Source organism: Pygoscelis adeliae, unplaced genomic scaffold, assembly GCF_000699105.1.
Source record: "Pygoscelis adeliae isolate BGI_AS28 unplaced genomic scaffold, ASM69910v1 Scaffold117, whole genome shotgun sequence".
Taxonomy (NCBI): domain Eukaryota; kingdom Metazoa; phylum Chordata; class Aves; order Sphenisciformes; family Spheniscidae; genus Pygoscelis; species Pygoscelis adeliae.
In genome coordinates, this window is record NW_008825270.1 from 3676254 (window position 1) to 3702351 (window position 26098).

Sequence of the window (26098 nt, forward strand, 5' to 3'; positions counted from 1 at the left end):
TTGACCGGGAACCCTGCAGCACTGGCAACACTGGTCAATGAGGAGCCTCAACTTTGTCATGGACGGTGGCTGCTTTCAAGATGAAATTGTTTGCTGTGTCTCTCTTCCTTTCAATAGATTGTTGACTTGGGATTCTCCTAGTGGAGAGGTGACAGTGTGAACCTGCAGAAGAATCTTGCAGGGGATGTCTGGTGAGGGCTGCAGGAGAGTGTTTTTGGAGACATCAGCTCTAGATGGATACTTTCACAGTTTTGAGCACATCATTGCAGGGAACGTGGCAAAGGTGGAGTACAAGCCATCTGATCTTTTTCTGTCCAGTTGCCATGAGCTCAGAGCTGTGCGGTTCATATGAAGGACCCCACCTGGGGTTTTGTACCTGAACATTTTAAAATATACTGGCAGTCACTCAAAATGCTTCTTTTGATCTAAAAATGACTGTATTTTGAATACTGTCTTTCTAGGCACTTCTTTTCTCCACTGCTTTCAGTACAGGCAGCCTGGCACTCTCATAGGATATTGAATTAAATCTCCCAGACTCCATGGGTGGCAGATAAGTGTTGTCATTAATTATATTAAATGGGGGTGGGGAATGACAGACACCAACTTGAAATGACTTGCCAGGCTCTGTGAGTTTCTGTGAGAGATGTTAGCAGAACTGGAGCTATAAAGTGGTCTGAGCACTGGACAGTGGACCACAGAAGTTGCCGAGGACACTTGCTGGGTATCCTGGAGCAAAGCCATGTCGGCTTTATAACGGACACTGAGCTTCATAAAGGGCTTTCAGACTGTAATGTGGAAAGCAATCTAAGGCTTAAGTGGTATTAATGTTCTGATGCAAGGTGGTTTGTGTATCATCAGACATGCAGAATGGTGACCACAAATCTTGTTTTGAAATTTGCCATGTAATTTATCGTCAAATGTGTTTGCGCAGCAAGACTCCACAACATTTTCAGAAAGATTCTTCTCCCCATCTGGCAGCAGTGATGGGAGAAGAGGCTGTTAAATGCTGTGTCACTTGAGACAACTTTTCTTGTCCTTGATGCAGAGCTCAGAGCAACTCTGTAGCTGAACTGGGAGAATGCCCCAAAACGGCTGTCTCTCCATGCTGGGAATGGCTTGAGCATCCTGTTGTCCCCTATGTGTCTCAGCCTAAACACGGGCTGCTTTGGCTGTTTGCCCTGCAAACCTGGTTTTGATACTTTAAAAAAATACAGTGTTTTTTTAGCTGAAAGGCAGCATTGCTTTCAAATTTCACGCTGATCAAGAAAAGAGACATGGCGAAGGTGGTGGTATAGTGAACTTTAGCTACTGAAAACTGGTGTGATTTTGCAGTCAGAATTCAGCCCAGTCCTGACTGACATGGAGGTTAGCCTGTGGAGTCCTGCCCCTCACAGGAGATCTGGTTTTATCAATATGTTCTGTTTGTTGTTCTCCCTAAAAAGCTTCCCCAGTCTTTGCAAAAACAGGAATTGCCAGATCAGGTCAGACTCTGTTCTTGCTCCTTCTGGGTGTGAAGAGCAAGGTGCTCAGCAGCCCAGCTACAAATTGGTTTTTGTACTGTTTTAAGGCCATGCGAGCTGCCTTATGGTATGCCTTCATCATTCACTGGTACATTTGGAATTATTCAGCCCCCCTGATCTGAATTAGAAGAAGTTTTGTGTCATCAGTTTCTAACTCTTGACTTCTAGCAGGTACAATATCAGTGAAGACTGTACAAGTAAAAGAAAATTCATCACCATCCTGAGCATTTCCATGGTTAAATTTGCTGTTTCAGTTTTGAAAAAGTCCTTATGATACCCTGTCAGTGCATGCCAGTTCTTACGTTTATGTATGATTGATGGTGCTTCATATTTTGCCCCAGGCTATTCCCAGTCTGCTTGCAAGTGATGCTGGTAGTGAAGTTTCCACTGCTGCCATTATGTGTTATTTAGATTACAATAGAGCTAAAAACGTGCTGGCCCTGAACCCCTTCACAACAAGAGATACAATCCTTTCCCCCCAAAGCTCACAAACCTTAAAACAAAGCCTGCCTGGGGAGACTCTTTGGCACTGTATTAAATATCCTTGCTGAGAAATGGTTTCTTACAATTATGGCCTTCCTAATAGGCACCGTGGGTAGCATCAACACAAAGCTATCTGTATTACATGCTTTGACCTGCTTTAACCCCAGCCAGTCTCCTGGAGGTGTAGAAAATATCTGTTCCATACAAAGGTCTTGTCTTTCAGGCAAAGCAGAAGCAGTTTGTTTAGAGTGCTAGCTTTCTAAGAGGAGATGTTATACTTTTTGTGGGTGGAATTCACCCCACTGAGGCTATCTGAAAGGCTGTGCATCCATGTCATCATCACGTAAGCTGCTGTCTTTGTGTGCAAAAATGAATTGCTCCCCAAGTCTCTCTGCTTAAGACTGCTGCAGATGTGTTATGCTTAGGGAATAAGGATATTTTGGGAAAGTATGTATATTGTTCAGAGTGTTTGTCTTCATTAAGCGGAAAAAAGGTATGCTCTTTTAACTTTTAGCAAATATATTTGACCCAGATTCAAACCTTAATGAAGACTAGAGCCCCGATTTTGCTAGGGTTTTACATCCTTAAAAATTCTTTCTTTTTTTTTCTTTCTCCTCTGAAGAAGTTTTAAGTCAGTCAGCAATATAAGTGGGATTTGGATCAACTTCTGAGCAGTTAAGTGGTAAGGAGATTTCCGTAAGGTTACTCAGTTCCCCTCCCCACATGTGGAAGGATGAGGTTATTGTGGGGAAAGTGTTACAGATGGCGATGGAAATGAGTTCCCCCGTATTCTCACCTCAGAAAAGTAAAGCTATGGCCTCCTCAAGACTCTCCAACATACGTACCCCTTATTGCCTAGTTTTTCTGCAGGGGGAAGCGGATGCCTCTGACCCCAAGAGCCCCCTGAGTGGGGCGTGGAGAGGTGCCCGGAGGCTGCGTGACCCCATGCCGTGCTCTGAGCAGGACCGTGGCGGGGGGGGCAGGGGGGCCACACGGCGCAGGCACCGCGCTCTCGCCTCATTCATGAGAGCTGCAGCGCAGGGCTGGCTGTGTTGCTTCATAAACACAGTCGAGGCATCAGCGGAGGAAGTTTAATTAGGCACCTTTTATTTCTTAGTTCCTGGAAGTGGTGAAGTGTGCTTGCCTGGCCTCGACGGCGGCCAGGCTCCCCGTGACTGATGCTGGGAGAGGTGGATGTGCTGTCTTGGCGCTGGGAGGTGTCTCCAAACCCCACTGCTCCAGCAGCTGAGTCGGCTCCCAGCAGCATGTCCTAATTGCGGCTGTGCAGCAACAAAACAAATACTCAGATATTTCCATAAAGGCTATAATCAAAGGAGCATCCCTTGCTTTTTAATATGTGCTGAATGGGTTCATTTGTAAGCTTATTACGACTTCAGAGAGAGAAGCTATTAGGGTGATCATTAGCTGCCTGTGCGAATAGCAAGGAAGACCGTGGCACGTTCCAGAATAACCCGCTTTTTAATGTCTGCACTTTCAGATGCATTAACAATAACCAGCCATGCTGTCTTTCATGTTTCCCTTGCCATGAGTAAGGACAAAAGAGAAAGGAGAAGGGGGACAGTGAACTGCGCGCTTTCAAAATAAGTTCAGATGGAGAGAAAAATGAGGTGTTAAGAGAGCAGCAAATTCACTAGGATGACATTGTATGTCTTGATGCAGTATCTGTTATGCACTGGGAAAGCAAAAGCAGCTGGGAGCCAGCCTCTGAGTCTTGGCTCATCTCTCACTTAGTCCCTCTACTCCTGTCATCTACATATGAATTGTGCTGAGGGTCTTTTGTCTGCCTGGAACCTGATCGTTGCTGGAGCACTTAGATTATACATCTTTTGAAGGAAGAGAGAACATTTAGAAACATGTATGCCAAGATTATGGGATTTATTAACTCTCGTTTATTTTCCTGCAGAACATGTGAAGCTCTATTGTGGGCTGTGGCCACGGTTCTCTCTCTGCTCCTTCTTACTCTTTCTTAATCAGAAATCAGAAATATCTGTAGCAAAAGACGTTGGACTGTTGGGTGTTCATACCTTAATTAGGACAGGTGTGGTTGAGATCAGTCACATTTACCTTTCAAACCACATTAGCTGCAGTTTTATGTCTTAGAGTAAGTTAAGGGTGCTGATTACAGTGAAACTCAGTTTAGATTTGCACGTGGAATATGTACGAGATGTGTATCAGTGTGGCTATAAGCAGGGTAACTTAGACTTCATGTTTGCCTCTCTTCTCTAGGTTGTTTCTCATGACCTTTGCTGCATTCAAGTTTTCCTGTACCACACCTATAGCTTGTGAAATGTATTTATTTCCTAAATAAATACATAACTCTGAATTGTGAGCTCTGTGGGATAAAGAATTTCCTATTGTGATTAGAATCCATGGTACTTCAGGATGCAGCATTATTATTCTTGTTAAAAACATTTAAAAGGTGACCAGAATCAGATAAATAATGCCACTTCTCAGATTTCCACCAATATTATATTCTAGTTTATTTAGTGTTACTGAGATCCCTCTTTTAAGTTCTGCTTTTCTTACAGGATGTTTTTCCTAACCTTTGCTTTTCTAGACTGACTAAACCTGACTAAACTGACTGTTTTGGTTTTGCATCTGTGTAGGCAGTTACCTTGAAGAAAGAGAGTTTATTTTTCATTTTTATGTAAAATAGTTAATGCATTCCAAGTTCTGTTTGGGATTTCTTTCTTAAAAGCAATTAAGATTATTAGTCCCCCAATTAAATGGTGTTAAATGGTGGGTTTCTTTTTCCCCACCTTCACCTTATGAAAAAGCACTGAGAACAACAAAAAAAAGAAGTTAACCTACCGATCTGGAGCTCCGTTTTGCATTAAAAGAGAAGATAAAAGCAGGGGTTTCAAATTCCCTTGCCCATGGGCCCTTGCTTGTGCCTCTGCCCAGCCAGTGTGGGGATGCTTTTGCTTGCTAAGGAGAGATCATCATCATCATCATCTTTTTGATAGGACAAGGCCCTGTGGCTCAGTGTAATCCATTTTGATTGCTTCCTTACTTTAATATCAATCATTTTCCTCCTCTGCGTTGTTTCCCTGAAGCCTGTAAAGTATCAGGAAACTTCTTAAAATACTGGAAATCACGGTCTGAGAAGGACAAGGTTGCCACAGCAACTGCCCAGTGTTTCTGAGATGTATTCCTGCATCTTTCACAACAATCATGAATGCCACAAACTGCTGAGGCATTTGCTGCAAACAAAGCCAGGCTATAGCGAAAGAGAATAGAAAAGAGCACCGAGGAGTCGGTTGTTGTAAAGGTGAGATGTGTCAGGCTCAGGGAAAAAGTGGCAGGCGTTTACACTTCATGTTAAATGCCCTAAGCATCTGGAATGCCGTGCAAGCGTATGGAGTGTTTCAACACTTGACAGTATCTGACATGACAGTGAATAATGTCACTTGGCTTGTGATGCAACTTCATGATCCACTGGGGAGGGTGACATTTATTCCATCCTGAAGGGAAATATTTTCAGACATAGGAGGCCAAAGTTAGCCGCCTCCCCTTTGGTATGTTAAATAGACTTCTTTCTGGGACAAGATGCCTGTCAAAGAGTGTAACTTGTCAGCCAGAAGTGATCAACTTTTTCATGGGTTTGGGTCTGGTCTCGCTATGGACTGGTGAACAGAGGGCTGTACTGTGGGTCAGGAGATCTAGCACATCCATTCCCCTTTTAGCCTTGGTTTTCTTATCTGCTAAACAGAATTAATATTGTTATATTATCAGTGCATATAATCTTTGGGTCATCTATTTAGAAAGACAGACAATCAGTACCATATGGTTCCATTGTACTGCGGTTAATACAAGGGAAAATACACCTGTGAGCTATCTGAGGACTTTTTTTTAAGGAACAGAACTTAAAAGAGTTGCAGGCTATCAGATGTGTTGGTTCTGTACGCAGTGTCGTCTTTTCTGAGATGGCTGATGTCTGTGTGTGAAAAGCTGTATGAAAGAGCCAGACATGCTTACCTATTGAACTTCGCTTGGGAAGGGGCCAAAGTGAGCAGTTTGTGTTTCCAACAGTGGTGTGTGCACATTTGCACTAGTTGAAATGGAGTGGTTTGTGGCCTGATGCTATACTGGCACTTCAATCACGTACCCTAGCACTTTTCCAAACGTTACAACATTTGGCAGAATAGGTTCTGCTCTGGGACTTCTGAATTTCCATTTTGAATGTCTGTACATGTGGGAGACTTTACCTCCGTATGATCTCATGTATTCTATGCAGACATTGTGCAAAGTTGCAAATAAAAAACATAGATGGTAAGTGTTGTATTACTGCTTTTGTTGCAAAGCTGGTGTTATTTATATGAAGCTTTAAGAGGTTCAGTCCAACGGTCTTTTTCCTCCTGTGTGTGACTGATGTGCTCTTATGCACAGCCTTTTGGTGGCAGAAATGTGTCTTCGTTAAAAGCAGACAGACAAGAGTCAGGAAGGGATGTGGCTCAGTTGTCCCGAATGCTCTGCTAGGGTAGGAAACTTAGGGTGGTTGTAGCAGCAGCAGCTCAGATTCATTTAAACACCAACCCAAGCCTCATGTGATTTTAGTGTTATAAAAGCCAATCAGGTTATTGTTTTAAGGTATAAGATGCCCCTAAGGGCTTCGCTCACTCAACTGTACTGAGGAATTAAATGCTCTCAGGCAGTGCAACAACCTCATTCACTCCAGCATTGCAAGGCAAGGCAGTCATCGCTGGTAAATGGGGCCATATTATAGTGACATTAGCATTTTAATGCAACTAAAGAGGAGGTAGATTGACTGTAATTTAGTATCTAGTTGCACGGCCTTGTGCAGGTCCCCTCATCGCTGCTCCACAGGGGCTGATTATAGTTACACAGTGCACTTCGGAATCTAATTGGATTTACATGCAGTAATGTAGTCGTGTCACAGCAATGGCTGCTATGCAAGCACTATGAAATTCCAGTGCAATTAGTTATTTATGTAGGAGCAATAGTTACAGGATAATGCATGGGGCTGACAGCTTGTGCCAAGCTCCAGTTCAGGAGCAGCAAACGTTTCACTTTTTTCTGGAGCCATTGCAATGGAATGATATTAATCTGATACTGCTTCCACGGAGATGTTTCTCCTCACCCTTCACCGTAAAAGCGCTGACCTGTTGCAGAGATGCAGCAGGACATGACCTCTGTCTTCAGTTTCTCCTTTGGCTGAACATATGGGCTGGCATGTGTTTCGGTTTCTCTAGATCCTGCAAATGTGGTGAGCAAAGGGGACTGGCAGCAGCTAGAGGCACTTGTGAAGCAGGACACCTGTAAGCCATTCATCTGGTGGCCCTCCTGCACTAGTTAACATGCAGGAGACTGGATGTCTCCCAAAGGCAGGCCTTGCTTCTCCATCTTGCACCCTCCATTCATTTCTTGTTCCACTTGCTACTTACTGACTATATCAACCTCTTTTTGCCCCCTCCCTCTTTGCTCTGGCTCTCCAACTGTCTTGCTTGCATGAGACCAGCAGGAGTCATGAGTTTAGCTGCTTTTCCTTCATCAAAGCCTGCTCCTCACAAAGAGCTGCTCTAAAAGCAGCGCATGTGAAGAAAAGCCAATGCTCAGCTAGGAGACTTGATGCGGTGGCTGCGCGATGAGCGAGGAGGCAGGACAACGTGCCAAACGCAGCTGCTCAGCCAGCTTGAGGCCGCACGGCTTGCACACGCGCAGCCCCAAGGAAGGAGGCTTGGCCTCGGCTGTTACTCCAGCTTCCACTGTGTTTCCCCAGCGACTGTAATTAAAGGCATCAGCTTGCTCGAGTCACAATTAGGCATGGTGGTTTTGCACTTTCTGCAATTCTCCCTAATGACAAAATCGTAGCTATTAACCAAGGAGAGTCTGTTTGGCAGGGACTTCCTCCCCTTTAGGGCCATAGAGTAAGACAGAGTATTGCTATTGTTTGGCACCAAACGCACTTTTTCATCCCTTCTGACACAGCACCTGCTGGTACCTACTGAAGCATTTAAGCTCTTCCTCTCTGTGGTGCTGTAATCTCTTTAAAATATTGTGACTTAAGAGGAATAAAAAAATAAAATTCCTCTCCTGCACAGACCTTTGAGGGCTTGTAGGGATGTAATTATATGCACACGCAGTAGGAGCAGGAATCCTATCATTCTGGTTATTTTCCTAATGATAGGTTTATATAGCACAGTGTCATCTCTGCTTTAAAGTTAGAACGATCTTCTCCTGCCAGCAGCTATCCCAGGATAGTGGCGTCACAGGATAGGACAGCTGAAGAAATTGTCTCTCAATTGCACATGCAAAACACAGGATGAAGTATCCCCACACACAAAAAGATAAGAAGGTGAGGGTGGGCACTGGGCTCTGACTGTCAAAAAGGGACTCTCTGCTGTGGGGCAGCGACACTGTCTCTTATCCTAGCTGTAGACTCTCCACTCTCTGGAGGCCCCTGAGCCTGCTGCAACCACCTCCCAGCCGGTCATGTAGCACCCTCTGAACTTCCACACTGGTGGTAAAGCTGTACTGGTCCGGGGCAGCCTTCATACACGGCATTGTAAAGTGGGGCAATCCAGCTGCTGCTCAGCAGATGCCTTCAGTACTTTGCAGCAGAGCTGGGTCGATTGGCTATAGATGTTTGTCCCCTCCAGATTTCAAAAGGGAAGCCATCCCTGCTCATCATTCGGAGATGTAGGTTCACAGTGACAGAGGAAGGACATTAAATGTGAGGGATTAATGCAAAACAAAAAGTCTGTGAATATTCATTATATGTTTTATATTGTAATAGTTTCAGCCACCTTGAAACTCTTTGTTCGTTTCCTGCCAACAACAGATAGACTTTTACTCACAGAAGTCTTAATGGGAGGTAATTTTCAAAGGCACGTTCACAAGTGTTTGTGGGAAACAGATGTTAGATGCGCCCCCTCCAGAAATCATGATGAAATGCTGGCAGTGAGCAGCAATAGACCCAGGTGACTTATCTGATGCCTCACAGGGAAGCAGTGGCTTCAGCAAAGCTGCGAGTATTCCAAAGCGATTTGCGAAGGATGAGTGAGTGAGTTACAGTGCCGAGCAACCCTGTGTGAATATTGGACCCTTATGGCATGGGGCACTGTTTGAATAGTTAAAGGCCGCCCCTTCCCCACAGGCCCTGCAGTGTGGGGTTGGGACTTGTCGGACGGGTGGAAAAAACAATCTAGGAAAGCGTGCCCTGAGAAAGCAACAGTCAAACAAGCATGCTTTGCGTGTTAAGTCTGTAGTCTCACCTCACCTTTGCCTGGCCAAAGACTGGCATTAACATTGTGCAGGCAGAAATGAAAATTTCCTGATAAAATTGTAACCGTTAGCTCAAGGGCAGTGGCGGTCTGCGCCCGGGTTCCTCTGCCTGCACCGGTTTATCTAGGCCTTTGGGCAGGCAGTGCAGTGGCTTCACCGTTCCTCTCTGTTGCTGCTTCCCAGGCAGTGAAAACAAGGCAGAGGGAGAGGAAATAGTTTGCTCAACTTGGCGTGAGAGCTGGCTGGAAGAATGAGGACTAGCGCCCAGCGTCTCAGGCCGTTGCTCTTAATGGCTGGGCTGGGCTTCCCAAAGATGCATTCCATCTCCATTCCTCTGCCTTTTCCATTTTCCCAGTAAATGGGCTGTAAAGTCACAGCAGATTAAAGTTTGTCTAAACCTCCTATAAAATATTGAAGGTGCAGCTGGTATTAATCTAGTCCTGTTGTGGTATGAGGTGCATGTGTAATGGGACTATAGATTTACATGTGGTCTGTGGGCATTTAAAACACCCCAAAGGTTGTTAAAGAGATTCTGAGGAATTGGATCCCTCACTGGGTATTAAAAGCTCTTCATTAGTGCTAATGTACACTAAATTAAGGTGGCAATTAGACTAAGCATATTCTTCAGGATGGTATGTTTTAATAAATTGTGTATTTAACATGATTGCATTTTATTGACTTCTGCAGTAATTGCATGTTTTTCTCTTACAGGACAAGCTTGGCCAGAAAGAGATACATGGAACACACAGACAATTAAAGACTAGAATAGACACTGCTTCAAGTCCCAAGATTTGTGAAGGTGAGTCTTGTTTACGGCTCGCTCTTTCTGCATGCCAGATGCTTTCACTGTATCTCTGTCAAGGCTGGTTAGGTGTAAGTATGGTTTGCAGCAGGGGGGTAAGAAATACACAGCTCATCTGCCATTGTATCACCTGCGAGGTGTACTGCAGCAAGCCATCCCCCTTCAGTCTCCTAATTAAACTGTCCCTATATCTGTTTTATTTAGAGGAGCAGACTGTGTGGAAATAATACTATCTAGAGGAGCAGACTGTGGGGAAATAATACTCTGAGAGGGTTTTCTGCAAGGCACCACCTGTTAGACGTGTTCTCTAAGCAGACCCCACCACTTTGGTTTGAAAGAGTTGGGTACTGCTTGCAGATGGTGAACACAGAAATTCTCCTGGGAGAGGGGTACTCCATGAAGGAAGGCAAGCGTGCTTAGCCAAGTCTCCGTACCTGCAAGCAAAGGGTGGGCTGCCATGTTGCTGGGGAGAGGACGCAATGGAGCAATGCCAGATCGTGGTGGTCCTCCACCACTTGTGCAGCTTAGAGCTTCAGGGACATTTCTAGTGACCTCTCAGCTGGGACAGCCTCTAGAAATTGATGCACTGACTTGGAAGAGAATCTGGTTTGCATTTGCTAATTCCTTTAAGGGCTGTCTGGCAGTGGTTCTGGAGAGTTTCAAACATGTCTTCTGCTTTTACTTGGTTGCATTGTGCGTGAATATGAAAGTAGGTGCGAGTTAGCACCATTTTCTCTTCAAGCCGTCGGCTGATATTTTGTAGGAGGTACTGCGGAACTGGTTCTTAGGTTTTAAAGGAAGCAATGGATCAGTTCAGTGGACAAGGTCTTCGTGCATGTTGACAGCAGATATTTATGTGAAAAGAAGATATACATGGACAATGTGGTAGAAGAGAAGTGACTGAAAAAGTGGTTTGCATGAGGGTTGGACAAGTGACCTCTAAACATCTCTTCCAGTCTTGGTTATTCTGTGATTTCTATCAAGTATTCAAGGAAAATGGTTCACTCATTTTCAGTAGAGGGTAGGAGTGGTATGATATGGAAGATGCAAGGATTGAGGCTGGTGAAGATAAGGTGCTCCTGAGAGTTCTGATAGACTGGCACATCTGAGGGATGCTCTTGTTCCTTTTGCCACAAGGTAACTTGGACACACCTTGGACAGCTGTTTTGAAAAACCTTTTCACAAGAAGGGTGGTCAAACATTGGAAGGGGTGCCCAGGGAGACTGGGGAATCTCAGTCCTTGGAGGTATTCAAAACTTAACTGATGTGACGCTGAGCAACCTACTCTAACTTTGAAGTTGGATCAAACTTTGTAATTGGCCCAGGTTGGAGGCAGTGGGTGTTTGTACTCAACGACATCCAGAGGTCCTGTCCAACCTAAGTTTTTCAGTGATTCAATCTCCATGGCAAAGGTAAAGGAGCAATTGAAGTGAAACTGTGGGTTTCAATCCAGTGTGAAAGGGATATGGAGGTAGAGGGAAACGTCAGTGGTAGCAAATAGAAACTTGGAAGCAGTTTTTGGGGGTGTGGTTGAGCAGCTGCCTTTAGATATGTGAAGTTCAAGGTAGCTGCAAGGCGTGCAAAAGCAAATGTCGGAAGGAAATGAATGGTAGCTGGAGAACAAAAAAATGCATTGCCTGGAAAAACTAGACTTTATTCCTAACTGATTACAGCAGCTGGAGTATGTTTCCTAGCCACACTGCTGGGGATTTTTAGCCTCCCCATCACTTCGCAAGATAAAATTCATATGGGGGGGGGGGAGAAATGTAGAATAATCTGCCTAAAAAAAAGCTGAACGTTTATAGCTACATTTCAGACAAAAACAAATGCATCTCATGTCTCACAGGTCTGAGATGGGACAAGCCAGGGAAAGCATCTGTCAGCCGCTGTCTTTTGCAGTTCTGACTGTTAATGTTTGCTTAGCATTAAATGTCTCCTGCAGAGGAGAACTTAATCTGTCACAAATTTGGGGCCTGGAGGAAGGGAAAGAAGATATTTTTAAATGGTAGATTAAGACATACACGTTCAGTTTTTATCGCACTTGCATCAGTGTGTAGTAGGAGTAACTTACAAAATTTGCCTTTTGTGTGTATGGCTTAAAAAGAAAAGTGGAAGGAAAAAGCAGCTTTGTGGGTCAGGATTGTTTTTTCATGTCAGTTATTTTCTCCATGCAGCCTTTCATCAGGGACTTCAGGTACCTTCAGCTAATTAGTAAGGCAGCAGTTCGCACAAATGGTTTCGTAATTACATTATTTGTAAATAACATTATTTGCATTTTGCTTGCATTGTTTGTAAATAGCATTAGTTATGTACTCTTCAAAGTCTAGAGCACTACTGCATATATGAACTAGATGGTAATATATTTCATATACGCTGGAGTGCTTGAGCTCTGACATGAAATGGTTTTAAGTGCTACGTAAGAGGTCAGATCATGCTTTTGGTTGATTTGCCCTTTTTTAATCAGTGCATTCACAGGATCCAAATGGTGATCTTGCAAGTGCTGTTCAGGAATCTGGGTACCCAGCAGAAACTGGAAAGGGTGTGTTATGCTGGTACGTGCGGGTCTCTCCAAGCTCTAAGTTCCAGCACTGAAACAGTTGCTCAGAGCTCCTGTTTCTCAGATCAGGTCAGTGGGTTGGCATTTTTTGGAAGTTTGCATTGAGCTCTTATGATGTGGAAACTCTGACATGCTCTGTTCTTGGTTTTGCCAGCCCAGACCTTGCACTGTTGCCACTGACGTCCATTTGCACATCCTGAGTTGAAGGACTTTGGGATTTGTAAGCCCCACTGGGTGTGTTCCTGGCTTGAAGCACGGCACAGCTGGTAGGGCTGCGCTTAGTTGTTGCTTTGCTGTGTGAAGCGTGGTGGGTTTAGAAATTACAAATCTGAGCCTAGCACGACCGCTGGGGACAATTTCTTGCCCAGGCAAACAAGGGAGTCCTCACTTGTCAAAGCTGAATGTGCATGTGTTCATGCTGCTCCCAGGTTACTGTGACTGTGTGGCCCTGCCAGTGAAGTTTTCAGGACCTGATTGCTTAATGGGTTTAGAGTCTCCCTTCCCTGCTCATGCCTAGAAAACATTTTAACATACTGAGTGGATGCACAGGCAGGAGCAACGCAAGGAATCATAGCTTAGGTTTGTCTTTGGAAAGAAAAGGAGGCCTGTACTCAGCTCATGTAAATCAGAGCAGTTCCAAGGGAGCCTGCTTGTCTTGCAGAGGAAGCAGACCCAGACATGGAAAGTAAAGTAAGGCGGGAACATGATTTATCAACTCTACAAAGCAGCAAGACAGCGTTAGACTCAGAAGCTGCTGCTTCTTGGACCACAGGCAATGTTTTTCATGTGGGTGCCTCTGCAGTGAGATGAGTGTGAATGATGTGAAGTGGCACAACACAGCTAAACTGGTTCGCTTTTTATTCCTTTTTTGCCTAAGGCTACTGTGATACGGATCATGTGGGTGGGTGCTCAAGGCAGCAGGACTTGGAAGTTTCTCAGATAACTTTCATACTTTGGCTAATATACTGAGATTTAGCCTTCCTTTGTTTCATTGGAGTATAACTTTTGTTTGGTGATGGGAACATCTGGGTGCCACTAATTGTGGGGCTCTTGAAGTTCCAGTATCCTATCGATTTGTCTGTATTTTCATATCCCTCTCTACTATAGTGTCCAAGCTCATGCGTTAGTGGAGCTGAAGGTTCACCTTTCCCATGAAACTGAAGAATTCCCTCCCCAGCTCCTTACTATTCAGACTTCAAGATCTCCTTTCTCTGTGAGATTTGCAGACATGGCTTTAAACACTGTCAGGAAGCTGTGGGCATCTCCTCCAGGCCCACGTCAGAGCTCTGTGCCCCACTCCATCTCCTGCAGTCACAGTCTTGGCTTTGTGTCTCTCTGGGCAGAACAGTTGTGTGTCAGAAGTGTAAGAAAATAAACTTTGTAAAGAAAAATATTGCCCTCGTTCTCAGGTTCAGATTCAGGTTTGTGTTTCTCCAGAAGCGAGGTGGACTGTAAGACTGGCTTTGTGGATCTTCTTGGGATTCCTCTAGCAAAGGGGATTCCCTGGGCAGTACCCAGCCACCAGTGGCTCGCTGCTGTCCTGCCTCAGGCATGTGAAGATGCAGAAGGAAAGCAGCTGTATGTCCACATGAGCTTCTGTGTTGCACCATTTGTGTCTCTGCCTGTTTTGCCACTAGGAAAGAACTGATCTGATTTTTAATCCAAGTCAAAGAAGTGCAGCAAACACACACTGTATGATAAAAATCTGGCTCTTACCTCAGGCAGCCCCTTGCTGTGGGAGCTCTTCCTGCCATGGGTTTTCTCAGCTCTTCGGCTAAAGCACAGCAGTTCCTGTGGTCACAGAGGGAAGCACCCCGTGAGGCTCTACAGCACTCCCAAGTTTTGTGGATTAACAAAAACAATGAAGAAGTAAAAGAAAGAGTTTTATTTCTGGCCTGGTGAAAACCTTGGATAATTTCTGTTTTTTCTTTTAAGTGAATTGAATGTACTTTGCTAACATAGCGTATCATTGCATGCAGGTCTATTTAGGGAATGGCATTTGCAGTGGAGAACGGGAAAGATTCTCTAGGGAGCTAAGCAAACTTGTGCCTCTGTGTTTGCATATGTATGCATCCATCTGTGCACGGTGCCATGACTGCATTATCTTCTGTTTCAGTGAAAGTTTTACTATTTTATGTATTTATTTGTCTGTCCCTCTAGGGTACTTGGTAATATAATTGGATATTGGGAGACACAGTCACTTCATTAAACAGCAAACAGAACCTTTCTTCTAATGTTGCCTCACCTGGTCAGGATTTATAGCTGCTCTTCCAACAGAAGTACTGTCCTAAGCAGTTTGTTGTCTAATTCAGACACGGAGTTTCAAAACTGGTTAAGATTCCTTAACACTTTTTCCTGGTCTTAAAAGCTTACCAACATGGTAAGATCCATGGGCTCTGCCTGCAAAAGACCCGTGCAGCGTGGGGTGTAGAGCACCAGGACTTCACTGGCACAGTAACATTTCACACTGCGTGACAAGCAGGTGTTGTGCCCCAGGGTGAGTAACTGTGTGAGGACAGCCTCCTCAGGCCCTCCCATGTCCACACATTGCAGTCATTCCCAGCCCAGCTCTTCCAAATGTCTACAAGTTTCCCTGAAAATGTTGTCCGTGTTTGTGTGGCATTCATTCTGTAGAGGAAGCTTGTACGGAGCTAACTGTCCCAAATGCTTGCTTGTGAGTCTTTCAAATGGGCACAGCTTCTTCTGGCTCCTGTGTCAATACGACCTTTTTGGCATGAAGTAGACAGGTACATACAGTGCTTCTTGGACTTGACAGGCTTTAGGGACTGGGGAAAAAAAATATCTTCATGTGCAGAGGGATATTTTTTTCCCCAGCATCTCACTCTGCAAGCAAAGCTAGAGCTTTCCTTTCCTGCAACCTTGCTCTTCACATCTGAGTTTGCCTTTAGACTGTGAAGAATGCAAAGGCACTTAGCAGTGATCATTGTCTCTTACTAGCCTGTGCTGTGTTGCCTTGTTCAGGTAAGAAATGAGCTCTTCTGTGTAATGAACTCCACAGGATCTTGGGGGAAATACAAATGTCACTCCAATAAAAAATGAGTATGCTAAGGAAGTGCTGGTGTTTTGCAGGAAGAATCGGATCAAAGAGCCTGAAGACCATGGAGGGAGACTGTCTGAGCTGCATGAAGTACCTGATGTTTCTTTTCAATTTCTTTATATTTGTAAGTATTTAGAATCCACTTTCTCTCCTGAATCCTCCTGTTGTCAGCAGCCTGCTGCTCCCCAGGATAGGCTGTGGTTTGGTAAAGTTGCCACAGTACAGAGTACACCCGCAGCTTGGACTAGCAATCACTGAGGGTTTTGCAGCATCCAAAGATGCTCAGACATTCAGCAAGCCAGCGCGGTGGTCACTGTTGTCTGAGTTATTCCTGTCCTTGGCAAGGAAGGCCAGAGGGAAAGCTGTAACTAGTGGTGTACATGGTCTATCCTTGAACGGCAGAAGAAATTGTTTTCTAGTCCTAGGTGCCCTGCTGAGGTTTTCACTAGGAAACACAGTCATTTTCCTAACACATGTAGAGTCATTCTCAGTGACCCTGTTGCTCTTGCTTTGGCAGGAAGGGTGGGAGCGCCCAGCCACCCTGGCCTCTGTGGTGGGGATGGTTCACGTGTGTCCCTTCGCTGGGCTGTCCCCTACAGATGTGGCAGCAGCTCGAGACTCTGTCTTTCAGCATTAGGGAGGGAGTAAACAGTTGGTAGACTGACGTGTCAAGGAAGAAAGGTGCTTTTGTTGCAAATGGTTCATTTAGTGAGCAAGAGATACTAAGAGTAGCATGTCAACAGTCACCTGCTCAGCGGAGAATATATGCTACGGAGAAACACAAATTCTCCCAAGTGAACAATTTTGATCAAAAGATAGCAATGAATCCAGTTTTTGTGCAGCATTTGTTTTATGTTGACCTATCTCCCTCTCTCTCCTCTCCTTGTGCCATGACAGCTGGGAGGAGCGTGCCTGCTGGGAGTTGGGATCTGGGTCATTGTGGATCCCACAGGTTTTCGAGAGATAGTGGCTGCCAACCCTCTGCTCTTCACGGGAGCGTACATCATGCTGGCTATGGGAGCAATGCTCTTTCTGCTGGGTTTCCTCGGCTGCTGCGGTGCCATCCGTGAGAACAAATGCCTCCTGCTTTTTGTAAGTGTCCTTGCATTTTCTGTGGGCCTTTTGGTGCTTCCCAAGAATGGGGGTGACTGGATAGATGATGCTGTGATAAGTGCATGAATGGGTGTCTGTTACTGTAGCCATTTACTGTAGCCATCATTCCCTTCGATAATAAGTAGGCTTAGGGTATTTTTTCTTCTGCAAGTGGCACAGCCCCCTGCGCTCGACGGTAGCTGAGAGGGGGCAAAGCATCCAGATATCCCACTGGTGGGAAAGGGAGGCCCAGCCAGCCTGTGCAAGGTCTGCCAGCCCTCCATAAAGGAGTTGTTGATTGCCAAGTGTAGTGTGAGCCCTTCTTTCCCGTCTGCCGGCCCTGCCCCTGGAGCATGGAGAGGTGCCATCTCTTCTACACGGAGCCCCAAGGGAGAGGGGAGGAGAGGGCCTGGTACATCAGACTCCTGCGTCCAGATCATTTATGAAAACATTGAAGAGCACTGGCCCTAAAATTGAGCCCTGGGGACCCCCCCTGGTGACTGGCTGCCAGCCTGATGTAAGCCCATTTACTATAACTCTTTGAGTCCAACCTGTCAGCCAGTTGTTCACCCAGTGTATTATAGACTTGTCTACCTGTACGCTGGACACTTTGTCCAGAAGGGTACCGTGAAAGACAGTAGCAAAAGCTTTGCTAAAATCCAAAAAACCCCACATCTACGGGCTTCCCTTGGTCATTTAGGTGGGTGACCTTGTCATAAAAGGAAATTAAGTGCAGGACTTTCCCCTCATGAACCCATGTTGGCTATGACCAATGACTGTGTTGTCTCTCAAGTGTTTTTCAATAACTCCCAGAATGACCTTCTCCATAATTTTACCTGTCACTGAAGTGAGACTGACAGTCCCGTAATTACCACGGTCTTCCTTCTTACCCTTCTTGAAAATTGGGACCATATTTGCCAGCTTCCAGTCGACTGGGACCTCTCCAGACTCCCAAGACTGTTGAAAAATAATGGAGAGAGGTCCCATGATAACATCGGCCAGCTCTTTCAGTACCCTGGGACGAATCCCATCGGGCCCCATAGACTTATGTGTATCCAGCTGGAGCAGCAAGTCTTGAAAAGTTGAGAGTCAGCTGGGAGTTTATCATCCCCCCAGTCATGGTCCTTCCCAAGAATGGGGGTGACTGGATAGATCATGCTGTGATAAGTGCATGAATGGGTGTCTGTTACTGTAGCCATTATTCCCTTAGATAATAAATAGGCTTAGAGTACTTTTACACACAGCTAGAAATACAGAGAATTCGCTTTTTCTCTATACCAGATTTGAGCCCAGTGGGTACGGAGTCTGGGAGTGTATTTTGACCTTGTTAAGCTTTGTTTCAAAATGGTCCTATTTGGTTGTTTGGGTTTTTTTTTTTACTTTTATAAAGTGACCAAAAATGGTCCTCTCTTGGCCACCCAAACCCCACTGCTCCACTTGTGGATTCATTCCTCAGTGGTTCACAACAAAGCATAAGGAACATGTAGAGCAAAGCATCTGTGTAATGGAGCCCCCCATGTCAGCAGAAATGCCCAGCTCAGAACTGCATGGTGGCCTATCATTGCAGCTCTCAATAGCAGCCTACTCTGCTCCTAAAATGAACCAGATTTGTTATCTTCGGGCAAATTTTCTCCTGAATGATAGGGTTAAATTTCAGCTCGTGTGGTCATCAAGTACTATTTACAAAGAGCCAGCCTCTCAAATAAGTCACACTTGACCTCTACCATAAGTTCTAATACTGCAGGGTTTCCAGCCATTATCTCTTACTGGAAGGCATTACCAGTTATGTATTGAAAGACAAAGACCATTAGTTTTATTTTTCATTTTTGTCAAACGTGACCTTTTGTTTCTCCCTCTGGGTCTGTTGGGGCTTTGTGTTTTTTTTTTCTTTGTTTTTTTTAAATCTTGATCTTATGGTGTTTTGTTATGGTTGTGTCTTGCACAGCTGCTTCATGGTGCAGAAGAGGCTTGTCTCTAACTTTAAATAGAACAGGAAAGTCCTCTTTCTTGAATGCAAAACCATTTTTTCGTAGGGATGAGCATGACTTCACTGAGATAAATTCTCTCTGGCACTTGGCTCACCCACCCCTTGAATTCATAACCTGCAAATGAGAGCCCTTTTCTGGAAGCCATTGTGGGTTTGATTTCTAGTGACTCATCTCAGAAGTAAATCAGAAAACCAAGTGTATCACCTGTGAAGTCATGGAGATCTGCCCAGAGGAACCTAATAAAATGCAAAGGATCAGGCCCAATGAGCCTGGGGTTACTTCAAACCCTGTCCCTGTCACATTAAGAAACTAAAAGTTATGTCTGATGAGAAGTATTGCCTGTAAGTGAATGGGAGAGTAATATTTTCAGTTTGGACCATGTCTGCTGCATACAGATTGGGGACCTGGCTGGAGGAAAGGAGCTCTGGGCCATGCTCTTTCCTGATTTAACATCACAGAGTTACGTCATGGTTTGAATGTTCCTCCTGGTGTTTTAGTTATACTCCAGTGCACTCAATTTTGTGGTTATTACTTTTCTGACTCTTAGAGATAGTTCTGAGCCCTGCTGCTTTATTTATTTACTTTTATTATTATTTTATTTTATACTTGGCATGTGACAAATATATGGGCTGGAAGTGATGCCCTGGACTAGGAGAAACTCTAGAAGTAATTACTGGATGAGGAATTAGTGTTCCACTTTGATCAGGTCTTCCAGGGCTTCTGGTATCAAAGTCAACTCTGTTAAGCAACCTGCCATCTCATGTCCAACAGCAGTGAAGCACTTGGACAAGGATCTGTGCTGATACGAAGTGAGAAGAGATACGTTGCTAATTTCTGCTTTTTTGGGGGCCACACCAGCTGATGTTCAAATGCATAAACCATCTGTGAATTCAGAAGTCTCATGGGAGTAAGTTTTAGGCATTGAAAAGGCAAACCATTCATGAGCGCATGCCAGAGAGACTGGGACCACCTTGCAAAATGGAGAGTGTTAGGCTTCGGGGGGTGGTACTTGGGGAGAAGTTGCTAGATCAAATCAAGTCCACTTACAAAGTTGTTAAAGAATTGATGAGCCAGAGAGCTGCTTGAGTGAGATTTCACAGTGATGCATAATGTATATTTGAAACTTTTAGCCCAAATGTAAACAGAAGATAGAGGCGACAAGACAGATGCACAAATGCATGTTCTCTAGGTTCTGGCTTTTGTGTTTGCAAGGACTTTTATTTTTCATTAAGTTGCTTGTCTTTTGGTAAAAGAACATCACTGTGGAACCTAACACATTGCATTAAGCACAAGGCTGTGAAGTGTTTCTAGATTTCCCAGCATTTGGACTTGGCTCACAAAAAGCAACAAACATAGGCCTGCAAATCAGACATTGAATAACTTCTGGATTGTCCTAAAGACACTCTGACTGCAAAAGAACACCATAAAAAAGCAGAATCCAAAGTGCTGTTGAGCATACAACGTTGCACCACGGGACTGAATTCAGCTTTGCAACAAGAACAGTCCATGTTAGCTTCATTTGGCTTAGTTTTGAGTGCAGACGTCCTATTTTGCACTCTTGTAAAATGGATGCAGTAGCCCCTGAAACTTTTCAGCATGAAAACGTGGGTCCTTTGGGTTAAAGGCAGTTGCTGCTCTTTTTGGAACAGCATTGCTGAAACTGGAACAGTAAATGAGTTGTGAAAAAGAAACATGGAACATTGATTTGTGGAAACTTCTGATAAACCTGTAACCATCACCAGGAGCTGAGGCAGGATTTTTGACCACCATGTGAGACCCCCCCTCCTCAGGATGTTCACCTTGGATGTGGGGGGTACCGGTGGTCAAGTGAATTTGAATGTAAGGCTGCTGTGTCCCATGCATTAACCAGTTGCCTGTTTAGTGCTCTCATATATCAGTAATCAATTTAATTTTGGGTGGCAAAACATAATAAGCAGATTTTGACTCTCCTTAAAATGCAGAATGAGAGCAACTTCTGAAACACTGATGATCCATCTTCTTTTTCTCATCAGCCCTAATGGCTGCTCGTGTTTTTTCTACAGTAACTGTTACAAATCTGTAATGCAGACTGCACAATGTGTAAGTATAAATCAGTTTGGGAATGATAATGAAGCTTATCAGAGATAATCTGGGAATGGCTGCTTCCACTTCTGCACAGACCTGTACTGGAGCTTGGGTGAACATGTGTCTCCCAGTAATCAGTAAATGAAATGCAATTAGCAGGGTGATGGGATTAATCACTTGATCACCACCTTAGACCTCTTAGTGACTATGCTGAGATCCTTTGATGGATGATGATGTGAATTTGCAAAGCATCGTTCACTCTCATCACTTGTTCTTCGCCCTCCTGCGGTGAAATTAAAAACAAAACAGTCTCTGAGCAGAAAAAAAAAAGAAGCCGCACAGAAAACTCCAGCAGTAGGAATAAATTACAGAGTTAACTAGTTCAGCAAAATCAAGCAACAGCATTCTGTTAGCAACCGAAGTCCCTGCTCATCTGACGCTTCTTGTTTTGTCATTTGAGCCCAGGCTCCTTTTCTTTTGTTTCCACTGCAGAAGCAGGAAGACAAATGGGACAGGGTGGTGCATGCACTTTTCCAGTGGGGAAAAATCACTTACAGCTCTGATAATTGACAACAAAACAACATTGTGCCCATTCCAAGCAGGTAGTTTGAATTCTGTCTCTGTTACTGAAATGCACGGTGCACAGCATTTCAGACACTGTTTATAAATCATTGCTTGGGGATCACAATAGTACTCTGGCCCCATCTGCCTGCCTTCTGTTTCAGAAAGACCTTCAATAACCTTCTCACACAAAAAAAACCCATCCATACTTCTCTTGTGTTTATTTCTACTTGTTGCTTCAACCACCTTCGTTGGTAACATGTACTACATGTTTATTAAGCTCCATGGGATGCGGTCTTACTGGGTTATCCGTTCACTCCTGTTTTTCTCACATGGTGCCAAAATCTGAGCTCATTTCTAAACGTTCACTCAGTTTTATAAAATCATCTTTGAGTCTGTGGGCTAATTCTTGGGATCCTTGAATTTTAGAAGGGCTGACTCTCACATGGTGATTTCTCTTTATGACTATAAGAACATAAAAGATGTCTATCTAGTTCAGACTTATGGTTCCTCAAGCCCACTATTTTGTCTTCAAGAATGGAAATAAATGCGATTTCGGGAGAGGGTTGTGAGCCTAGCCACTTTCTGCTCTGTTCCCATAGAAATTCCTCTGCACCAACACTTGTTGTTTTAAGGATGTTAGAGGGCACATCCCTGCCTGTTCATTTTACTGTTTGTTATGGACTGAAGCAGCATCAAACTAGTATGAGGCATCAGTGTAACTGAGAATTGGTCCCAAAGACAGGCTGAGTCCTGAGTTTGATGTCAATGAGTGCTTTCCTGCCCTGGGAGATTTGTTCCCTTCAACACTCTTTTCCTCTCTATTTGAGTTTTACCTCTAGCTGTGTACCAGTTTTCTGTGCCACCTCTGGGCAGGAGGGTCTGAGGTGGGAGCCCGCAGGAGTCCTGGCACTCATCCCAGGCAGGAAATGCTCCACAGTACCTGAGCGCTCTGGGTAGACAAAGTTCTGGGGACAGCACCCTCACAGCAAGACATCAGTCTCTCTGGGGGTGAGACCTCTGAAATGCATCTGATTTACTTCTGTGGGGTGGGTGGTGAAGGCACGGTGAATTGCTCAGGCTTGGTAACATCACAGAAACAAGATGTCTTTAGTAAGACTGAAGACCAGACTTCTAGACTGAAGCAGCAGAAGGTTGCAAGGGCAACAGGATGAAAATACAGTTCCAGCTTAAATTGAACAACCACGTGCCTCTCTGCTTTCATTTGTCTTCCCTAGAATTATGATGACATAAGTGTAATGGTTTTACTTCAAACTGGATGCCTGTTTCTCTTTTGCTAACACTCAATCTGCTGGCTATTGCTTTCTGTCAAGTCTGCAGTGTGCCCTTAATGTAAGGGTATGAGTATGCACACTTTGGATACTATACAAGACATGGATGATGCTTGCATAATCAAATTAAAATTATAATGGTGTGTTATCAACTTTCTGTAGAGGTTCTGCATGGTTAATACTTAACTCAGCGCAACGCCGTTGTGTGGAGGGGGATATTAACCAAGGCTAATTTTGTCCTGAAATGCAGAATACTCTGAAAAAAGTCCATTTTTGGTCATAGGTGTAAATATTTGAGTGTATGTCCCACTACCTCCTTCCATACAAAATGAGCCATGATCATACTACACTAAAATTGTTTATGTTGTGATGTGGGGTGTGTGTGCATATGTAGGTGTATGCATGTGATGCATACACCTGTGTCAGGACAGTTTAACCCTGTATGAGCATCTACACAATAATATAACTATTTCCATCAAAGCAGGCTTTACTGTTTTAACCTGGTGCAGATTTATCAGGGGACGCTACAGGTTGTGTAGCCTTATTCCCTTTTACCCATTACAAGCAGGCAAAAGTGTCACAAGCTCCCATGTCCTGTGAGGTGGTCAGAGAGGGGCTGTGTCTGCTCCAGGTTACTGTCTCATAGGGTTTTTTAATTATCAGGGAAAAAAAGTTTCCTCAGTTATTTTTTCCATCTCTTTAGTGACTAGCAAAACCCTGTGTTTCTACTACCTATTGCACACACCTAATGGTATGTCTGTGGTTTTTTGGTTGTTTTTTTTGCATCTTCTCTCTTCCAGTTCTTCATGTTTATTTTGTTAATCTTCCTGGCGGAGCTTTCAGCTGCAATCCTGGCTTTTATCTTCAGAGAAAATGTAAGTATGCGACGGTGGACAAAGTCTGAACTCCAGTGGGATTGTACCCAGCTGGAGCGTGGTGTTAGATGGTGGCTGATTCATTTGTAGAGCGACTGTTTGTTTCAAATACCAACAAACCTGATTCGTTACTACCCTCAGTCTGTGGAACAGCCAGCAAGCCAGTGAATGCTAACTAACCTGGCGTGTGCAGGGTGGATGGTTTATGTACACAGGAGATATACACTGGGGGACTACTTAAATCCTGCAGTTTTTAGAGTCTTCCTGGTTCTTTTGCAGCCAAACCAGCTGCACATTCCATCAGAAAGAAGTTTTATAATAAAGTCACACTAAGGTTAAAAGCAACTCTTTTCTTTTTTCAGTATAGCATGTGTTTAATATTAATAGTGAAACCTCCTGTTTGCCCAACAGAGCTATTGCTCTGTAGTGCAAAAACTCTCTTGTGCACCTTCTAATCCTATCCCTTCTTGAATTTTCATGTTCTGATGCTCACCAGATTCCTCTCAATGCTGCTTGTAAGATATCTCTCCTGACCTGCCCTGAGCAAGTCTCCCCATGTCCGATTTTGAGTCCCATCAAAGGGTCCCTTGCATATTGCCCTGCTTACAAGTTTCTGGTCCTTCTCTCCACAGCTTCATATAATGTAGCCTTTCTCTATGCTGCTGCTATGCATATTATTATATGGCCATCATCCCTCCCCTATGGTAGTAGTAAGCTTTTACTACGTTAGTAGTAAGCACAGTCTCATTTGTTTCTCTAACCAGCAAAGGTCTGTGCATTTTTTTCATGTTCCCATATGTCCAAAGAAGAGCCTGACTGAACTAGGTCCATCCTACTCAAGTCAGCCCATCTTTGAAATATGACTCAAAGTGATGGCTGTGAAAAAACATTGGCCAGTAGAGGTGGTCACTAGTGACTGTTAGTATTTGTTTTGTTTATTTGGCCTCTGCCAGTAGTAAGAGAACATACAGCACATTCCCTGTACTGAACGTGACAGAAATGTGGCATGAGCATAGAAGGGTCATGTATAATGGTGATTTTCTTGAGCCAGGACATACTTTTAATTTTATTCATATAAAAAAATTTTGATAAGCCAAGAATCAAGACTTAGGAAGCTCACAGCAAGACAGTGTGGTGTTTGTGCAGTAGGATGGTCTTGGGGAGAGGTAGTGAGAGGATTCTTTTTCCCTTTATAAGGTGGTGGTCTTTTGTCTTTGCCTCAGATCTGAAGGCAGTGGGGAAGGGACAGCACTCTGTACACAGAGTGGGTGCCCCATTCCAGCTTAGGCTTTGAGACCATGCCCTCATGGGAACAGCTACCGCTCCATAAATAGGTTGCAGCATGGGGGGTCTGGTGTGTTCTGGTCATTACAGATCTGCTGTTAGGAGTTTTTAGAGAATTCCTTCAGTTCAGCACAAGCAGCAGACCACACACGTAGAAACTGCCCTGCAGACCCAGGTACAGGCTTCACGACAGAGAGAAAACGTGGTCCCTGGTGAGCAGGGGCTGGGCGAGCAGCCAGCAGCTGACTGCTCCCACCTTCCTTCCCTGTGGGAAACTGGTAAAAGGTACAAGGAACTAGCCAGGCTCGCTGCGAGTCCTGTGTGTGGGGTGGCTGCAGGGCTGGCTGTGTCCTCTTCCCTCAGTCACAAGGAGCCTGCTTACGTCTTGCTTCTGGGCAAAGCATCGGTACCTTCTGCTCCCATGGAAGCCGTGGGACACGTGAGGATGTGTCACCTTGCAAGATAAGGTCGCAGTGGTTATTCTAGACTTCTGTGGCATCTGGCGGTGTTTTGTGAGATAAAACTTGAAGGGGAAAAAACTTCTCTCTTTCATGAGCTTGTCTCATTTGTATCACCAGCTTCCCACTCTGTCAGAATGACTGACAGGAAGGGCTTAAATGCGAAGGAATGAAGAACGTCAGATCCCAACATAGCTGGAGATGGCTCTATGCAGAAGTTAAAGTCAGTCTGCAAAATTCTTGTGGTTTGTTCTCTCCTCAGGTTTCTTTTGAAAAAAAACCCTCTTGTTTTGCTGTTGCTCTATATTTTGGTGGTAGCTCCTCTGGCTTGGTAACTACTTGTGGCTAATTTTGCTGTCATCTTTGGGTTAGGGTGAGGCTAGATGGCTGGACAGGGTGTCCGTAGGGACAGAGGTGGTCTTTCAGTGACCCCATGTCAGGAAGAATTCTTCACAGTAGCAATTTAAGGTCAGGTTCAGATGTGCTTTTCTCTTCCCTGCGAAATGGGTTACTTTCAAGGTGTGTGGTGGTAAATGCACATTTAGGCAACCTAAATTTCTTAGAAGCTTACAAAGTGGGTTCCTGTGATGGTCATTGCACCAATCCATATGGCTGTGGCCTCACTGGGTGCATAAAATGAGACAAAAGAGAAAGATACGCTCTATCTGTTCACTTTCCAGATAATGTTCAGTGCAGCTTTCTCTTGTGTAGTGTTTTACATCCAAACTAGCTCCCAAACACTCAACAGAGTTAAATTATTAATAGCTGAGGGAGTGAAAGAATTTAAGAGACAAAAGT

General features: G+C 44.4%; 1 protein-coding gene across 1 annotated transcript in view; it reads left to right on the plus strand.

Moving 5' to 3' along the window:
• The window catches only part of TSPAN18 (tetraspanin 18), a 63424-nt gene that overhangs the window by 25031 nt on the left and 12295 nt on the right, over positions 1 to 26098 (plus strand). Inside the window, exons 2-5 of the mRNA XM_009329690.1 lie at positions 9981 to 10068; positions 15719 to 15810; positions 16584 to 16778; positions 23484 to 23558. Coding sequence (XP_009327965.1) covers positions 15748 to 15810; positions 16584 to 16778; positions 23484 to 23558 — 333 coding nt within the window. The 5' untranslated portion in view covers positions 9981 to 10068; positions 15719 to 15747. The remainder of the gene's footprint in view (positions 1 to 9980; positions 10069 to 15718; positions 15811 to 16583; positions 16779 to 23483; positions 23559 to 26098) is intronic.